The sequence below is a fragment of the Bufo bufo genome, chromosome 1 (genome assembly GCF_905171765.1).
Source record: "Bufo bufo chromosome 1, aBufBuf1.1, whole genome shotgun sequence".
In the NCBI taxonomy this organism is placed as follows: Eukaryota; Metazoa; Chordata; class Amphibia; order Anura; family Bufonidae; genus Bufo; species Bufo bufo.
Genome location: NC_053389.1, coordinates 769,918,676 through 769,937,102, shown reverse-complemented (window position 1 = coordinate 769,937,102; position 18,427 = coordinate 769,918,676). Strand labels below are relative to the sequence as shown.

The following is an 18,427-nucleotide window of genomic DNA, read 5'->3' as shown; positions in this document are numbered from 1 at the left end:
CCACCTGGTGCTCATTTACTTACATGGTAGGGCGCCACCTGGTGCTCATTTACTTACATGGTAGGGCGCCACCTGGTGCTCATTTACTTACATGGTAGGGCGCCACCTGGTGCTCATTTACTTACATGGTAGGGCGCCACCTGGTGCTCATTTACTTACATGGTAGGGCGCCACCTGGTGCTCATTTACTTACATGGTAGGGCGCCACCTGGTGCTCATTTACTTACATGGTAGGGCGCCACCTGGTGCTCATTTACTTACATGAGCTTTCCCCCAGAAGAAATCTCCAGCCTAAGGTTTCCTGCACACGACCGTATGGCTTTTTCAGTGTTTTGCGGTCCGTTTTTCACTGATCCGTCGTTCTGTTTTTTGTTTCCGTTCCGCTTTTCCATATGGCATATGCAGTATACAGTAATTACATAGAAAAAATTGGGCTGGGCATAACATTTTCAATAGATGATTTTGCAAAAACGGAACGGAGATGGAAGACATACGGAGTACATTCCGTATGTGTTCCGTTTTTTTTTACGGACCCATTGACTTGAATGGAGCCACGGAACGTGATTTGCGGGCAATAATAGGACATGTTCTATCTTTTAACGGAACGGAAAAACAAGAGCGGAAGGCATACGGAGTACATTCAGTTTTTTTTGCGGAACCATTGAAATGAATTGTTCCGTATACGGAACGTAAAAAACAGCCTGTAAACGAAAGAAATAAAAACGGTCGTGTGCAGGAGGCCTTAGGGGCTATTCACACAAGCATATTCTGCACTTCTCAGGCTGGTTTCACACGGGTGAGCGCCATGCTCCAGACTCGCAACGCAGCTCCCGTCCTGACCTCCCAGCATTGACCGGGTTGCATAGCGTTATATTGATTTATGATGCTTTGTAAGGGTCCATTCACACATCCGTAGAATGGGTCCGGATCTGTTCCGCAACGTTGCGTAACAAATCCGGACCCGTTCATTCTCTATGGGACCGCATTTCCGGAGCGCGGCCCCAATCTACCGGTCTACCTTGCGCCCTTCATGCCGGACATCTCCCGATGCGGTACAACTTTTATGAACACTTTGCATCGCCGGCTGCTTTTAAAAAAATCTGTTCTGTTAGATCATATCTAGCTCAGGCCGCTGACGTCTCCTCCATGCTTTAAACTTCAGCTCTGTCTGTCAAGATTGGCTTCTGCGTAAAAGCACAAGCTCAGCAGGAAGTAAGGGCATGGACAGCATAGGATGATAATCTGGAACAGACTACACCACTGGTGAAAAGGTGAGGTCGGGTAAGTGCCGCACACATTGTAAATGAGCCCCAATATGGAGAAAATCTGATAGCGGAAAGAACCAGGTCGCCTGTCCATGGCCTTCTATCTCATAAGGGCTCATTTTAGCTTCAATTCTTGGCCATGGGAGTTCGGAAAATTGCCGAGAATACGTTCTTGGAAGTCCCATAGTAGTGAATAGCCAGAGCACTGCGCAAGCGCAGCCGCCTCTCCATTCACCTCTATGGGACTGCCAGGAGTTGCCAAGCCGGCGCTCAGCTATTTCTGGAATGCCCATGGAGGGTGGGCACACATGCGCAGTGCGCTCTCTGCTCGTTTTGAGGGCTCTATTCCCCTAGCGATATGCCATCAATGTCCTGGCTGAGCCAACCCTTTAAGGCGTGACCTCGCTGATTCAGGGCTGAGACCCTGCTCCACTGTTTCACCCCATTTGCTTGCATAAGTGCCCTCAGTTTCCCTGCACAAAGCGAAGGGCGTGACAGCCGGGGGCAATTCCCTGCAGAGACATCGGGCGGTACAGAAAAGAACGGAGACCGAGGTCACAGCACTGAATTGGCACTTGAGGATAAAATGATGGCATATCCTAGTAATAGGAATGAACCCTTTAAGCAGAAGCAAGACTAGAGCCCCTTCTTCAGACTGAAAGCTCTCTTCTGTCTTTGTGACTTCAGAAGACGTCCTCCACCGCTAGAAATAGGCTTGATAAATATAGAAACTTTTGCAAAAATATGGTAAAAAGAGACGTGATTAACCTTAGGAGCGATTCTGAAAATGTCACGGAAGCGATGCCAAGATCTAGTGGGCGGAATTGAGAAGCAGGAGACAGGGAAAGTGCTGGGAGCACTGCGCGCACTCACCCGCTCTGGAGCCTTCCCGCTGGCTTGATGCTAGATCAACACGTACAATGGCCGGCGGGATCATTAGTGGTCTGGGGAAACTACAAGTCCTAGTGTGCACCGACCTTTGGATGTTGGCATGCTGGGAGTAGTAGTTTCATCACAGGCAGACAGCAGCAGGTTGCAGAGCACGACTGTTCCATGCACAGGATTGTGCTTGCGCTCCATAGACCAGCAATGATGAGGTTTAGATATTTGCCTCCAGCCCTTTCACATTTTATTTCATGGTGACAGGGGTATTCCCATCTCCCTTACTAGGGAATGCCATTGGTTTCTAATTAGTGGGAGTCTGACCTCTGGGACCCCCACTTATCCTAAGAATGAAGGGTTTGCAGGGCTGACACTGGCTGACCTGTTACATGTGCACTTGGCAGCTGAAGACATCTGTGTTGGTCCCATGTTCGAATGTGCCTGCATTGCTGGTATATTTTTTTTTAATTATATGCAAATTAGCCTCTAGGAGCAACGGGGGTGTTACCATTACACCTAGAGGCTCTGCTCTCTCTGCAACATGTCACACTATATTTCCCCTGACTTATCCCCTCTCTGTGCAGCCTGTATATCCAAGAGGAAGTCCTGCAGACCTCAACCACATGGTGCCATAACCCGGCGAGGACTGGCGTCATCCTCTTGTACCAAGAAGAATACACAAAAAGAAAAAGGTCTCGCTATAATGTGTCCAGTTTAATAAATTAGTCATCCAGGAGGTTCTCCCACTGTCTGGGGAGCTCTGCACCAGTCTTTATGATATTTACAGACCCCTCCACCTCTAGTGCTCAGAGATAGATGAAGAAGACAAAGACAAAACTAGTGCCACCAAACTAGTGATCCTGAATCCAAGGTGTCTCGCAGGTCTTTGCACGGCACAGTTTGTGGTGTGTCCTGAAAACGGCCGAAATCTCAGCGGTGTCGTCCCTCCAGAAGAGAATCAAAGTCTGGTGAGCAGACAACCTTATGCTGCACGTGTCCCAGCACCATTAACTCTCCTCTACGAGCCTCCCCGACACTGACTGCGACCAGCTCCTGCAAGAGAGTCAACACAGGAGGCTGGAGTCACATCCACAAGCAGAGCAAATCCCCGGCTTCAAGCAACTCTGCGTTTTCACTCCCCGCCTTTCTGGAGCCATAACTTTTTTATTTTTCCATTCACATAGTCATACGAGGGCTTCTCTTTGGCAGGAGAAGTTGTACTTTCTAAAGGCATCATGTTGTATTGCATCCGATGTTTTGGGAAGATGGAATAAAATTCCAAATGGGGGTGGGGGAAAAAAATTCTCCCATCGTTTTATGGGTTTCGTGTGGTAAAGCTGACCTTCATTCTCTGGGTCAGTACGAATACCGCAATACCACATTTATATAGATTTCCCTGGGTTTTAAAGGGGTTGTCTCACTTCAGCAAGTGGCATTTATCATGTAGAGGAAGTTAAGACAAGGCTCTTACTAATGTATTGTGATTTGCCCATATTGCTTCCGTTGCTGGCTTGATTCATTTTTCCGTCACATTGTGCACAGCTCGTTTCCATGGTTACGACCACCCTGCAATCCATCAGTGGTGGCCGTGCTTGCACACTATAGGAAAAAGTGCTGGCCTCTCTGGTGGCAGGGACCGTGGGAGCGGACATAGGCTGGTGCCGTTTCCTATAATGTGCAAGCACGACCACCACTGATGGATTTGCAGGGTGGTCGTAACCATGGAAAAATGAATCAACAATACATTAGTAGGTGGCTTGTATTAACTCCCTCTACATATTACTACTAGCGAAAGTAAGATAACCCCTTCCAAGAAAACTTTTTTTTTTTTTGCACTGCTATAGTCTGACCATCATAACTTGATAGGTCTTATTTTTGCAAAGCAATCTGTAGTTTTTAATTGATGCTATGATGTCACTTTTTGGATCACTTTTCATTACATTTTTTGGGGTCGACAAAGCGACAAAAAAATCTGCAAATAGAATTAGATCTTTTTCCATTACAGCATTCTCTGTATAGGATAAATATGTTTATATTTTAATAGTTTGGGCATTTTGGGACGCGGCGGTGAATATGATCTTTATTTTTTTTTTTAGGCCATCACTTATAAATTGTTGGCTAACCTCTAACTTCTGAAAGGCAGTTTACATATAGCGTCTACAGGGATTAAAACTCCTGTTTCATCAGCCCTGCTCCTATCATTACATATCACCTGGTGCGGTGGAGGCAGCGATGGACTGGCCATCGGGAGTACCGGGAGAATCCCGGTGGGCCGATCGAATTATGGGCCGGCCAGGGCCGCCATCAGGGGGGTAAAGCCGATACCCCAGTAAGGGGCCCGGACCCCGGGGGGGCCCGGCCGGTCCCGAGCCATTTTAATTTTTTTGCTGTCAGTGTGTTAACTTTAAAATCAGCGCTCATCTCTTTACTATCTTACACTGACTTAGCTCCAGTAACAGCAGGCAGTGTGGGGGCGGCGCTCACTCACTGACGTCACACGCCTGCTCCTCCCACTAGGCGGCGCAGGCGCGTGACGTCAGTGAGTGAGCGCTGCCGCCCGCACTTGTTACTGGAGGCTGGAGGGAGCTGAATGTAAGGTAGTAAAGAGATGAGCGCTGTGTTAAAATTAAAGTTACTGTCTGCAGCCTGCAGGATACCGATTTATTAATGTATACTACTGTGAGTGGCGGGGAGGGGGATCTATGGATGACGGCACTGTTATAGGGAGGGGGATCCGTGGATGGCACTGTTATGGGGGGGGGGGTCTGTGGATGACACTTATGGGGGGGGGGGTCTGTGGATGACACTTATGGGGGGGGGGGTCTGTGGATGACACTTATGGGGGGGATCTGTGGATGGCACCATTATGGAGGGGGATTTTTTTTTCTAAATTAAGAGTAAAAATAAAAAACCTGTTTATACTTACAGTGGAATGTTTTTACTTATGTTTTTTTTTGAGTGTGTTTGGGAAAAATAAAGTGGGCCGGTCTGGCTGAAGTCCAGGGCCACTTTATTGTCCCAGTCCATCCCTGGGTGGAGGCGGCTTAGTAAAGTAAAATCGGCTGACAGGTTCCCTTTAATCACTGTATAATAAGTTCTACGACTTTCTAAAATATGCGTTTTTTCTTTTCTTCGCTATTTTCTATTTACTGTATATGCTTGCTGTCAGTGAATAAGGTCCCTTTGGGTTACAGTCAGAAACCGTAAGGCCCCATTCACACGACTGTATTTTTGATCTTTGATCCGAATCCGATGGGTCCTGCAAAAAATGCAGACAACCTCCCGTGTACTGTCCGCATCCGTGTGGCCATTCCGTTTTGCAGACAAGATAGGCATTGTTACAAAAAAAAAAAAAAAAACTGATGCAACGAGGACATTATACGGATAACATCTGTATTTTTGGCGGATCTGCAAAATACATACGGTCATGTGAATGCATCCTAAATCTGTACAGAGCTAGTCCTGCCTTGTCCAATGTAGACAATGGTCTGGGAGCTGAACCGCCTGGACTCCAGACTGATACATTGGAGCAAACCACCAGATAGATGTGGGCAGCCGCTGCTGATGTGTGAGCGTGGTCCACGCTGATACAATGGTATCCTCCTTCTCAGCCGAGAGCAGGACTAGCGATGCACTGCCTCTGAATGTAACCAAAAGTGTTCTCATTCACTGACAACAAGCACGTTTCTAGAAAACGCTGAAGAACCGAGTGATAAAGTCTATTAGAGACTTGTAGAACTTTTCATTCTACCCTAATGAACCCTTTATTTATGTAAAAACCACGATGCAGCGGTGCACACAGAGATGGCTCTGCCGACACGTGAATCGCCGGTCACGGTCATTTCTGTAGCTTTTGAAGGATTTTTTTTTTTTTTTCTAATAATACAAATAAGCCTAGAAAACGCTCTGCCATTACCTGTAAGAAGGAGCAAGATGTTCCCATGGTGACGTCGAGCGTGACCTTCCCCAGGACGAGCTGCACCTTGCCGGATTTCCGCACGACTAGTTTCCCGATCTGACCCTCAGACAGGTCCTTCAGGGAGCAGCTCTCCTCGGCCGCACTTGCCTCCTGTTATTAAAGGAAAGCCAAGAAGAAAGCAACAGGGATCCAATATTTCATACCTGATGGAAACGACTTTACGGGGGTTGAGAGTCTCTGGAGGAGCTGTAAACCTTAAAGGGGTGTTCCTATCTTATACGTGATGGTAGGATAAACCATCAATTTATGATCATGCGAATGAAGGGGACACAATGTAGGTGTATATACAGATATACACAGACATCCATCCATCAAGCCATTGTGTATGGGTATGAGCCCAACTATCCCCCCCTCCAAATGTCTCAAGGGTCAGACGGGTTGGGTTTTATCCAATCTTTGTCCCCGTCCCCCCCCCCCCATCCCCTACTGAAATGTGCCTTATTGTCTATTCTGCGTGGGCACAGTTACGGGAGGTGAAACTGGTCCTATGTGTAAAGAGCCCCACCACGCACCTGGGTTTTGTCCTTCACTAGCAACACGTGGCCGTCCTCGCTCTGCACCTCACTCCTGACGGGCCGGGAGTCCTGGGTGGGCGGCTGTCCGGGAAGAGTGTCCGGGAGCTGCATGAAAAACAGTGCATCTTCTCCAGAGACATGCAGAGATTCCAGTAACTCTGGAAGAGACACGTCCCGTTTCTCTGGAGGCTTCCTCACTGATGGAGCTTTGCTTGGTGGAACACCCATCTTCAATGTTATACCCTCATCATCCTCCATAGGTTCTTCCTTCACTAGAAAGTGCAAAACATATCCTATAATCACTGTTCCCTCAGAAACTACCATTGCTTGAGAAAATTCTGCCCCAGGACAGACTTCCTAAATTATCCCCGTAAGGATTGGGAAGAACCCTGAATCGCTCATAGAGCATAGACCACCTACCTCTCTGCGCTCACTTGATAAATACAGGGAGGTCGAGATAGGTTATTAGCATCAGATAGACCCTCATTATCTTTTGCAGGAGAACCCCTTTAAAGCCAGGACAACACTTCAGCCTGGAGAAGCGAGTAACCACTGGATCCCAGGTAAGCAGCATTCACCATCAAACTGCCCCTCCACCAGGTATCTTACAATTAAGCACCTGACTTCCCTGCCCTGAACCACCAGGAATTCTTACATTAACCTCTTTACTGCCCTAGACAACCAGTGATACTGAAATCATCCCGTTCCCTTCCTAGACCACCAGGAACATTGACATTGATCCTTTCACGGTCCAAGATCACCATTGATGCTGACATGAACATACAGAATAGAGACACTAACCCCTTCACTGTCCTAAACCATTAGGTATATATATATATATATAAAGAAGAAAAAAAGGGGATGGCAGCACCGTCACAATGAAAATTAGAAAAAAGGGTGCACAGGCCCAGTGTGGATAAAAGCCAATCCAACGTAATATGGAAGATGAAAAAGGGCAGCACTCCACTGAATAAAAATAAAACAAACTTTATTTACCCATAAGGCTGTAGCGACGTTTCGGCTCTTACACAGGAGCCTTCCTCAAGCAGTGTGTACACATGAAAACTCTGGATATATATAGTGTTTACAACCAATCATAGCCAATTACATATCAAGTGAACATAATTAATAAAAAATCAAAATACATAATACATTATAAAAATATGAAGCAATAAAACCAACCATGTGGAAACATTAGACCGTGATACATACAATTGTAAAGTAGTTCAGTGCATATAAATAATACAGTACATTTGTATTACATAGATCATATAATAAGTGCCAGCTGTGAATAATTACATAAAGTGCAAGGTGCTTACTGGTACAGGTGATACGCATAATAGACGCACCTTGCACTTTATGTAATTATTCACAGCTGGCACTTATTATATGATCTATGTAATACAAATGTACTGTATTATTTATATGCACTGAACTACTTTACAATTGTATGTATCACGGTCTAATGTTTCCACATGGTTTCACTTACCAAGACCACCAGAGATACAGACATTATCATAAGCGATTAGGTCCGAAGCAATGGCGGCAAGGGACAATTGAATAAAACAAAATGTCAATGGACAATTTTCATCTAATTTACATACCTTTGACAGACAAAGGATCCACTTCCATCTTTTCTTCTTTAGTTAAACCCTTCAAGGGCTTTGTGTCCTCTTCCTCCTCTTCGTCGCGAAAGAGCCAACCTGAATGTGCAAGAGGAAGCTGTACAGGCCCATTCTGGGCATCATTCCTCAGTCCGGGGTCATCTAGAAACTACAGAGAATGGATGAGAGATGCAGCAGGAAACACTAAGCCACCACTGATGAACAGAAGGTCCCTCCTAATACCTTGTCATTCTCCAACATTCGAATGATCTGTTTGGTCTCCTCTTCAGTTTCCCTTTTCTCTCGTTTTATGTTAATGATGTGAGAGGGCCCGAGGTCGGCCGAATCTGCGGGTCCGTCCCATGCAGCTACCGGCAAAGCAAGGGCAACATCAGAAAACTGACAGGACAAAGAGCGCTCAAGCCACACACATGGTACGGCCACTGAGGCCGGCAACTACGTCTCAAGACATATTACTTTTCTTCTTGAGTTGCTCTGCGGGTCCCTGCTCAAAGATGGAGTGACTCTGGATGACTTGTGGTCTCCCGCGTCCTCTGCCCGATCCATCACGTCGGTCTCTGTTGCGTTCTGCGCGCTCGACTTTCACAGATACCTCCTCTTTCGGTCTTAGAGGAAAATAAACCAATAGTTACAGTGGTATTTGTGTTCCGGATTGGTGCTGGGTGACCATAAAAATTACTACAGTATACTACAGAAGTCCCAGTGTCCTGAATGTCGTATCTGACCACATGTGTCACTAAAGAAGTGGGGGTTGCCTCTTAGGTTCCCTGGAAAGCTGGGTAATATCCCAACTGGTATCATTAAAGGCTATGTACAACTTCGGGGGCACTGTCTTTTTTTCTGAGATACAGAGGTTAAAAATCAGTCTGTTTGCAAGCTGTCACTTCTTTTGAATCCCATCATCTGACGGCTCATGTGTAGCTCTTATTTCTTATTTCCTGACCTCATAAACACTTATTTAAGCCATATTCTTGTGCTGCTTCTGGCACCGGACCAGGGCTGTTACTTCCAGCAGCATCCAGAGGTTCCACCGCTTTGACATCCTCTGAATCCAGAGTAGTCACTGATGAGCAGGCATATTTCTCCAGGCGCGCCGCTACATCAGGGAGTTTTGCAGCGTGCGTGGCGCCATTTTGCTTCACCGGCTTGGCAAGACCGCACTCCTTCTTGGTGGTCCTCTGGCACATCATATCGCCACAAAAAGATGGCGATTTGCAGGGGGAACACTTCCACTTGATTATATATTAAGTTGCCCGCCACAGCAGCAGGTAATCAGGAGATTTGCAGGAGACTCAGCCAGGAGCTCTGTGCCGCACATCCGCTCACATACTCGGTCTGCATTTAAGCCATATTCTTATCAATTTGATAAGAACTGAGCTATAGTAAGTGTTTATGAGGTCAAGTCAATGGGTATGCGCTCCGCAATACGGGCACAGGACGCACATGCTCGTGTGCATGAGCCCTAAGGCAATTGCATTGTAGCACATTGTACCTTTTGTTATAGCCAGCAGTGTTTTTGTTCTTCGGAAAAAGAACTTGGTTTGAAATGCAAATGAGCCTACAAGGTGCCCAGCGGGGTGTGATTCTCGGCTGACGGAGCCCAGGCCTTTCTCTTGCCAGTGCCCGCCTTTATGCAGAGCCCAAGTCTTCTAGACCTATGAAAGACGCCCCCTGCTCTATTATGTACGCCACCCTCCGCCGTGACGTCACATTCCAGCCCTAACTCCGCCCGCCTGTTTGCTGCTGCATCGCATCCAAAATCTCGGGCATGTGCAGTGCCAAAGACTGCCTGCGCTGCGTTTTCAGTGTCCCACTGAGGGCATCAGACTCAATTCCTCAAATGGGCATGCACAGTGCCCAGTGACGTGTTCAGTCTGTGCCAGCATGCTGCGATGCGGTAGCAAACAGGCGGACGGAGTTAGGGCTGGAATGTGCTGTCGCGGCGTCCAGAAGAGGCAGGTTTGGGTTTTGCATGAAAGCAGACTCGGGCACCGAGATTCACGCCCCGCTGGGCACTTTGGAGGCTCATTTGCATTTCAAACAAAGTTTATCAGTCAAATCCCTGCTGACGAATTCCCTGCAAACAAAGGACCAGAAAATGAGTAGAAGGGGGGGTATAGGGTATATGCAGATCCTTACTCTTCTTTTATCTTCCTCCCAATTATATTTGGAGCAAAGGTTTTCTGTAGAAAAAAAAAGGAAAGAATATTATATATGTCAATGAAGTGACCCAAAAACCATATATCATAATGTAACATCTACTGCAAACCAAACCCTTGTCCTACTACTACATAATAGTGACATGTATGCATACTGCTTGGGGGTATGATAAAAGCCACCCGCTGGCTCCCCCTTAGGGCTCATGCACAAGACTGTAGCAGGTCCATGCCCGTATCATATCATAGATGCGGACCCATTCACTTGAATGGGTCCGCAATCAAAGACCCGGTGCGGAACGGAGGCACAGATCGGAAGCCCACAGAAGTACTACGGAGTGCTCTCGTGGGTTTTCTGTCCATGCCTCCGCACCGTAAAAGAGTAGTGCATGACTGTTGGATAGGGATCACGGACCCCATTCAAGTAAACAGGTTTGCGTCCGCAGATGGCGGGCACGCAGTCGGTGCCTGTGCATTGCAGACCTCAACTTGTGGTCCGTAGTGCAGCCACTGACGGTACACACTTGTGTGCATGAGGCCTTACTCTGTACAGACAATCATCTGTCGCTCAGTGATCTGTACTTTACGATCACTCCGCCCTCTCTATGCACTGACAGCCTGAGGAGCCTGTGATGGGCTTGTGTTTATACACAGGAGCCAATCAGAAGAGGCAGAGCTTCGTAGGGACACTGTGATTTTGCCACAGATTCAATACATCAGTATTACAGTCTATGGTAAAAGGGAAGTGATGATCGCATGGTCATGTCCCCTAGAGGGACTGAAGTAAAGTTAAATAAAAAAGTTTCTAAAAGTGAAAGAAATTAAATAAACTTTAAATCAGCCCCTTTCCCATTTTACAGCAAAAAATAAAGAAAACAATAACATCATAGGTATTGTCGTGTCCGATAATACAAGAGCCGTTAAAATAGAAAAGTATTTATCCCCTGAACACTGTAAAACGCAAAAAAAAAAAAACGCTAATACGTTTGAAAAAGGCTTGTGCTAGAGCCAAAACGCGTCACATGTTTTGATGCAATATGACAATAGGTCTCCCACAGAGTCAATAGTTATCCCTTGTCCTGTGGATAGGGGGATAGCCTATCATAACCGGAATACCCCTTTAACGGTTTGTGTTTAGCTCAGACCTTAAGCCGACTACATACCTTTACTAAATCTAGGTGAGTATCTCTAAAACCTGACAGGAATCACTTTTGGATGGCCTTGGGAGCTATACTTGGGCCCCGTGCAGCTTCCATGATCACTATTCCAGGGCTGACGTGGGTGGGACAACAGAGCCGTCTCCCGACACTACAGTAGTTAAAGGCTATGTACACCTTTGGGGCAATTTTTTTTTAATGATTGCATTGTACTCATTTTGAGCTAAAATAATTTTTTTATTGGTCTTTATTAAAAATATAAAGTCCTTTTTTCAGTACAGAGCTGACATACTCTAGAAGTACGCTTTGGATTTTCTGTCTTTTCCGTCAGACCAGGAGCTGACGGACTCCTTATCTCTGCTCTCTGACCACCAAAACACTCATTATAGCTCAGTTCTTATCTTACTGAGGCCTCTTGCACACAAACGTTTTTTTCAGTTTTTTTAGTTCCGTATACGGAACCATTCATTTCTATGGATTCGCAAAAAAAAAAAACAGAAGGTACTCCGTATGCCTTCCGCTTCCGTATTTCAGTTTTTCCGTTCAAAGATAGAACATGTCCTATTATTGTCCGCATAAGGGACAAGGATAGTACTGTTCTATCAGGGGCCAGCTGTTCCGTTCCGCAAAAAACGGAATGCACACGGACGTCATCCGTATTTTTTGCTGATCCGTTTTTTGCAGACCGCAAAATACTGAAAAAGCCATACGGTCGTGTGCAAGAGGCCTGATAAGAATGTGGCTAGGTACTTTCACACTTGCTGCAGAGGATTCCGGCAGGCAGTTCCGTCGCCGGAACTGCCTGCCGGATCCATCAATCCTGACGCAAACGGGTGGCATTTGTCAGACGGATCCAGATGCGGATCCGTCTGAAAAATGCATTAAAATACTGGATCCATCTCTACGGTGTCATCCGGAAAAATGGATCGGGTATTTATATATTTCTTTTTCATTTTCAAAGGTCTGCGCACGTGCAGACCGGTAAACCGGATCCGTTTTGCCGGAACACTTAATTCTGGATCCGGCACTAATACACTTCAATGTAAATTAATGCCGGCAAGTGTTCAGGATTTTTGGCCGGAGATAAAACTGCAGCATGCTGCGGTATTTTCTCCGTCCAAAAAACGAAAGAGGGACTGAACTGATTGACGGAACTCAATACCGGAAAACAAAATCGCTAGTGTGAAAGTACGTAGTTTAGAGATAAGGGTTATTAGCAGGGGCGGACTAAGAACCCTCAGGGCCCCCGGGCAAAATAAATCAAGGGCCCCCTTACAGGCCCCACCCATGTTCTGCTGCAAGCCGCACCCTTGTCCCGCCTCCATGCTCCGCCTCCAGTCACACCCTACACAATCTTTAATAAGATTTCAAAGTTAAAGTGACACAAAAGGCACCCAGACCCCTTCAGCTCATTGACGTGGTCTGGGTACAGTGTCCCTTTTGCAAATCGAGCTGCAATGTTCTAGAGAAACTGCATTGTTTCCAGCAATAAGTCAGCCTCTAGTCGCTTCCTGGAGTAAAACAGACCTTTGGTCCGGTATCTGACGCTGGACGTCCTCACACCCTGCATGATGACCTCCAGGGTCAGATTTTTCCCCATAGGAAAGCATTGATTCAATGCTTTCGTATGGGGTGATCTAATCTCAGCGTCCATTAGTGAGCCTCTGTTCGAAGCAGTCCCCTCCACCTTGTACTTGTTCCACTGATCTGCTACTTGCGGGCTACGTGGGCATGAGTTCAGTCACTTCGGCGCGTGATCCCGCGAGACCCGTGACCTACAGCGGCGGGTCTCGCGGGATCACGCGCTGCAGGACGGGATTGCGCACCGAATGTGACTGAACTCATGCCCGCGCAGCCCACAAGTAGCGGAACAATTACAAGAGGGGTGGGGAATAGCCAAATTAAAAAATATTTTGAACCAAAAGGTGTGCTTTTGGTGGGTTTTGAACTAATGGTGGTCTGTGGATGGCACTGTCGTGGGGGCTCTGTGGGTGGCACTGTCGTGGGGGCTCTGTGGGTGGCACTGTCGTGGGGGCTCTGTGGGTGGCACTGTCGTGGGGGCTCTGTGGGTGGCACTGTCGTGGGGGCTCTGTGGGTGGCACTGTCGTGGGGGCTCTGTGGATGGCACTGTGGGTGACACATATATAGCACCTTATGCTATATATGTGTCATCCACAGATCCCCCCATAACAGTGTCCCTGTGAGTGAATGACCCCCAATACAGGGTCTGGGGGCCGGCATCTGGTGTTGTAATGGCAGCGGGGCCCAGTGCACTCACTGTATTCTATTACACCGGGCCCCGCTCACTGTAATACTAATTTTCATATGTGAACAAGAACAAGAGAAATCCTCTGCAATCCTCTCCCTCTCTGTACTCACAAACTCAGTAGCAGGCCGGGCGGCAGCGCAACTCACTGACGTCACGCGCCTGCTCCTCCCACTTTATGAATGAAGCAGACGGAGTAGGCGCGTGACGTCAGTGAGTTGCGCTGCCGCCCGGCCTGCTACTGAGTTTGTGAGTACAGAGAGGGAGAGGATTGCAGAGGATTTCTCTTGTTCACATATGAAAATTAGTATTACAGTGAGCGGGGAGCGGGGCCCGGTGCGATAGAATACAGTGACTGCACCGGGCCCCGCTGCCATTAGGACCATTACCAGGCCAGCATAACACATTGTTATTTTGCGGCGGGCCCCCATCCCGGCCAGGCCCTCGGACCATGTCCGAAGTGCCCGACCAGTCAGTCCGCCCCTGGTTATTAGATAACCATCACAAAATGAAAATTAAAGTACCAGTCACACAGCTAGAAAATAATTAACCCTTTGTGACAGTACGGCTCAATTTTTTTAATAAAGGTTAAAAGAAAAATTATTTTTAGCCAAAAATGAGTAGCATTCAATCATAAAAAAAAATATGGCCTCCAAAAGGTGTAAATAGCCTTTAAATGCTATCGGTACTGATCTGAGATTTCTCTGATGTCAGCCGTCGAACCACTGTAGACTAAAGCCAGCATAACCCTCCTGATGCAACTGCCTGGAGAGGGTAGACAACTTCAGCCATATGGGCGCCCACAGAGAAGCTGAAAGGAGACATAGGGTAAGTGCTGTGCGCAGGGCAGTCCATAATGTGTATTAGATCATGGAGCACTAAGGGGTTAAAAAAAGAGGTTCCTCCGGCCCCTAGGATCCTCCATTGTTAGAGTCCTGTCCACCTCGGAAGTCATTCTGAACATATACGGGAACGGGAGGTATTTTTCACTGCAGAAATCGGATCATACCAGGAGAGCGTGGCCTAAATGTAACCTACGCTACAACTCACTTTTCTGACGCCCCCAAGGGTAAGGTCCCGGGAGCGGATGGATGGAAGGCGACCAGGTGTGAGAGGTGCTGAAGGTCTACGCCCGACCATACCTCTTGCTCCTCCGACCGGAGTCCTGGGCACGCCAGGGGTGGGATCATTCTTCCCGTCAGACATCCTGTGAAGTGCAAGAAAAAGGTAGAAATTGGTCACAAATAGAAAACAAATTGCCAGGAAAAAGTTCTACCACCAAATAAAAGGAGCGTGCCCTCCAAGGTTGCAAGACTGTGGGACTGCCAGTGATACCCCGTCCATGGCCGCAATGAGACTGTCCCTTTAACAGGCCTCATGTACATGGTGTGTGTGGTGGTCCGTGGACTCGATAGCGATCTGCAGAGCACTTCCTGTGCCATGTGGCCGATTCCATCGCTACTGCCCATCGGTACGGAGGGTACATGCCCATCCTGCCATTCAAACCCAACAATGATCCCGGCTGGAAATCTGCAATGTATTTAGCTGGAGATTTCCACTACTGCAGGGATGCTCAACCTGGGGCCCTCCATATGTTGTAAACCTACAACTCCCACCATGCCCTGCTGTAGGCTGATAGCTGTAATCTGTCCAGGCATGCTGGGAGTTGTAGTTTTGCAGCAGCTGGAGGGCCGCAGGTTGAACATCCCTGATCTACTGCAACACATACCATGGCAGATATTTCACACTAGGTGTGAATGGTGCTTGTTAAAGGGGATGTCCAGCTGTAGAAAAACATGGCTGCTTTTCCCCCCAGAAACAGCGCTACACCTGGCGGAGGTTGGTGTCTGGTACTGCAGCTCAGTTCTATTGAAAGGGACAGAGCCGCCATACCACACCAGGCTGTTTTAGGAAGAAATCAAATTCTGGGAAAAGCCTTTAAAACCAAATTCCCTTGCACTATTCTGTATATCGCGGCAGAATTTTGGTGAAAATGCGGCAAATTAATTTGTCTAAAATTATCCCAAATACCAGTTATGTTAAAGGGGGATTCCCACCTAATTAAAGGGAATGACATGCATCCTTTTTTAAATATAGCTTTATTTTCTGATTGTATTTCCTGATTACAGGGCGGCCATCAACATCCAAAGACGGGCTTCGCAGTGGTCACGTGGACCGTAGGGCACAATGGACAGGAGATGGGAGAGTGTAGTGGGCATGCTCTGTGACCTGCGCAGAGTTCACTGTACAGGGAGGGGAGTAGATAAGCTGTGGCCTCATCTTTTGTGATCCTGAGTTATCGATACAGAGGTGTTATCTGTCGGTGTAATCCTGTCTGTGATTAGGAGATGACTGCTGAAATGTGATGCGTAAAACTTCAGGATTTTAGGACTTAAAAAAAAATCAAAAATACCGATAGAGATATGGAATGTGGGGGCCCCTTCATTCTTGGGCCCCCACAGATCCTAGCGATGCGCCATGGAATATTACCGCACTATCCCATACTGAGGACTGGTAATGCGTTATACTCCATACACTGATCTGGCGCTGTACTACTACTCCCAACATGCCACCACTACTACTACTACTTCACAACTGCCACAGGCTGCACATCACTGACTTATGACAGGCAATGCCCTGATGCAATCGCCCCAATGTCCATGTAAATGCTAGTATTTCCAGGCTATGAAGAGTTAACAGGGATTTCCGGTTACATTACACGTACCCGGCGTTTATACACCGATCGCTATAGACAACGCACCGCTCCGCGTAAAGCCCTGTGCACACAGAGCGCAGAAACACCGCTCACCTTCCTGCTCACTGCATGTCCCCCGTCAACAACAGCACAGCGGCGAGTGGTGACGTCACGGCTCTGCGTCACTTCCGCTCTGCCCCAGGCCTGCTGGGAAGTGTAGTCGTGAGAGAGGGGAAAGCACGTGGATGTCACAGCGTGTCACTCGGCAACGTGCGCTTCATGGTGTTCACGTGACCGTACTGTAGGTGAAATGAGAGGCAGCAAAGTAGTGGGAGAAAGCCTATGGGGGAGGTAACTAGTGTCAAGGAAAACTGGCTTAGTTGCCCCTAGCGACCAATCATGTTGATCCTTTCATTTTCTAAAGGAGTTCTGAAAAATAAAAGGTGGAATCTGATTCGTTGCTAGCGGCAACTAAGCCAGTTCTCCTTTACACCAGTTTTGATCCCCTATATGTGAATGAACCTGGTGGAAGTGGTGACTTCACATACATCAGGTGAATGGTGGTCCCAGGGTAGCTTCTTTACTGTCACAGGTGCCCCAATAATCCCCTCTGTTCCCCTTTAGATTGTAAGCTCTGGCGGATCTCTCCCCCTCTGTATCAGTGACTGGTATACATATGTTCTTACATAGGTGCATGTTTTTGTATTATGTATGTAAACCCCTCTGTACAGCGCCCTGCAATTAATAGCGCATTAACATAATGGTAACCAAAGATGCCCCATGGTAATACCATCCATTAATGTCTCAGCTAGAGGTGCCCTCATCAGTGCCAGCCATGTATGCCCCATGATACTGGCTGTCAGAAATCTCACGTGTTAATGTCCCATGACTGACAACCACACTTGCCCCAAAAGTGCCAGTCACAGTTGGCCCACAGTGATCAGCTACAGATACATCCGTACAGGGGCGTAGCTAGAAATGACTGGGCCCCATAGCAAAAAAAAATTATGCCGCCCCCCCGGATCTTCCACCCCTCCCACCCCCACATACCTCTCGGACCTCGCCGCCACATCCGCAGCTCCTCATGCACTTGTGACGGTTACGCGTAGGACTGAGCACTGACAGTTGGTCACTGGCAATGCATTTGTGCCAGTGTAGGAAATGTATGAATCTAAATGTCTGTGTATTAAAGAAGATTGTTAAGGCTACTTTCACAGTAGCGTTCGGAGCGGATCCATCTGATGTTTCATCAGACGGATCCGCTCCGATAATGCAGACGTTCGCATCCGTTCAGAACGGATGCGTCTGCATTAAAACTTAGAAAATTTTCTAAGTGTGAAAGTTGTCTGAGCGGATCCGTTCAGACTTTACATTGTAAGTCAATGGGAAACGGATCCGCTTGAAGATTGAGCCATATGGTGTCATCTTCAAGCGGATCCGTCCCCATTGACTTACATTGTAAGTCTGGACGGATCCGCTCGCCTCCGCACGGCCAGGCAGACACCCGAACGCTGCAAGCAGCGTTCAGGTGTCCGCTCACTGAGCGGAGCGGAGGCTGAACGCTGGCAGGTGGATGCATTCTCAGTGGATCCGCCTCCACTGAGAATGCATTGGGGCCAGACGGATGCGTTCGGGGCCGCTCGTGAGCCCCTTCAAACGGTGCGCTCGAGCGGACACCCGAACGCTAGTGTGAAAGTAGCCTAAATTGTGCAGGGGTCTGTTACACAAAAAGGTGAAAGTACATATCGTGGGGTGTGTATGTGTATTAGACAGAAGGTAGGGATATGTATCTTGTGTAGTTTGGGTATTAGGGACAGTAAGGGGTATATACATTTCCTTCTAAAAAAATTAGCATATTGTGATAAAGTTCATTATTTTCTGTATTGT

General features: G+C 47.5%; 1 protein-coding gene across 1 annotated transcript; it reads right to left on the bottom strand.

Annotated features, from left to right (window-relative positions):
* Positions 1 to 2,845: 2,845 nt before the first annotated feature.
* On the bottom strand, positions 2,846 to 16,749 carry POLR3D (RNA polymerase III subunit D). The gene is made up of 9 exons (XM_040414777.1): positions 16,655 to 16,749; positions 14,896 to 15,052; positions 10,406 to 10,449; positions 8,723 to 8,871; positions 8,489 to 8,613; positions 8,246 to 8,414; positions 6,639 to 6,913; positions 6,064 to 6,216; positions 2,846 to 3,200 (listed from the first exon to the last, which is right to left on the bottom strand). The coding sequence occupies exons 2-9, from the start codon at positions 15,049 to 15,051 to the stop codon at positions 3,078 to 3,080; spliced, it is 1,194 nt and encodes a 397-aa protein (XP_040270711.1). The 5' UTR covers position 15,052; positions 16,655 to 16,749; the 3' UTR covers positions 2,846 to 3,077.
* Positions 16,750 to 18,427: the final 1,678 nt, after the last annotated feature.

Excerpts from the sequence above, each read along its gene's own strand:
- POLR3D (XM_040414777.1), bottom strand. The coding sequence starts at position 15,051 with ATGTCTGACGGGAAGAATGATCCCACCCCTGGCGTGCCCAGGACTCCG. Across the intron at positions 8,872-10,405 it reads GGGAGGAAGATAAAAGAAGA|ACCGAAAGAGGAGGTATCTG; the intron begins GTAAGGATCTGC and ends TTTTCCTCTAAG. Across the intron at positions 8,614-8,722 it reads AGAGCAACTCAAGAAGAAAA|CTGCATGGGACGGACCCGCA; the intron begins GTAATATGTCTT and ends CTTTGCCGGTAG.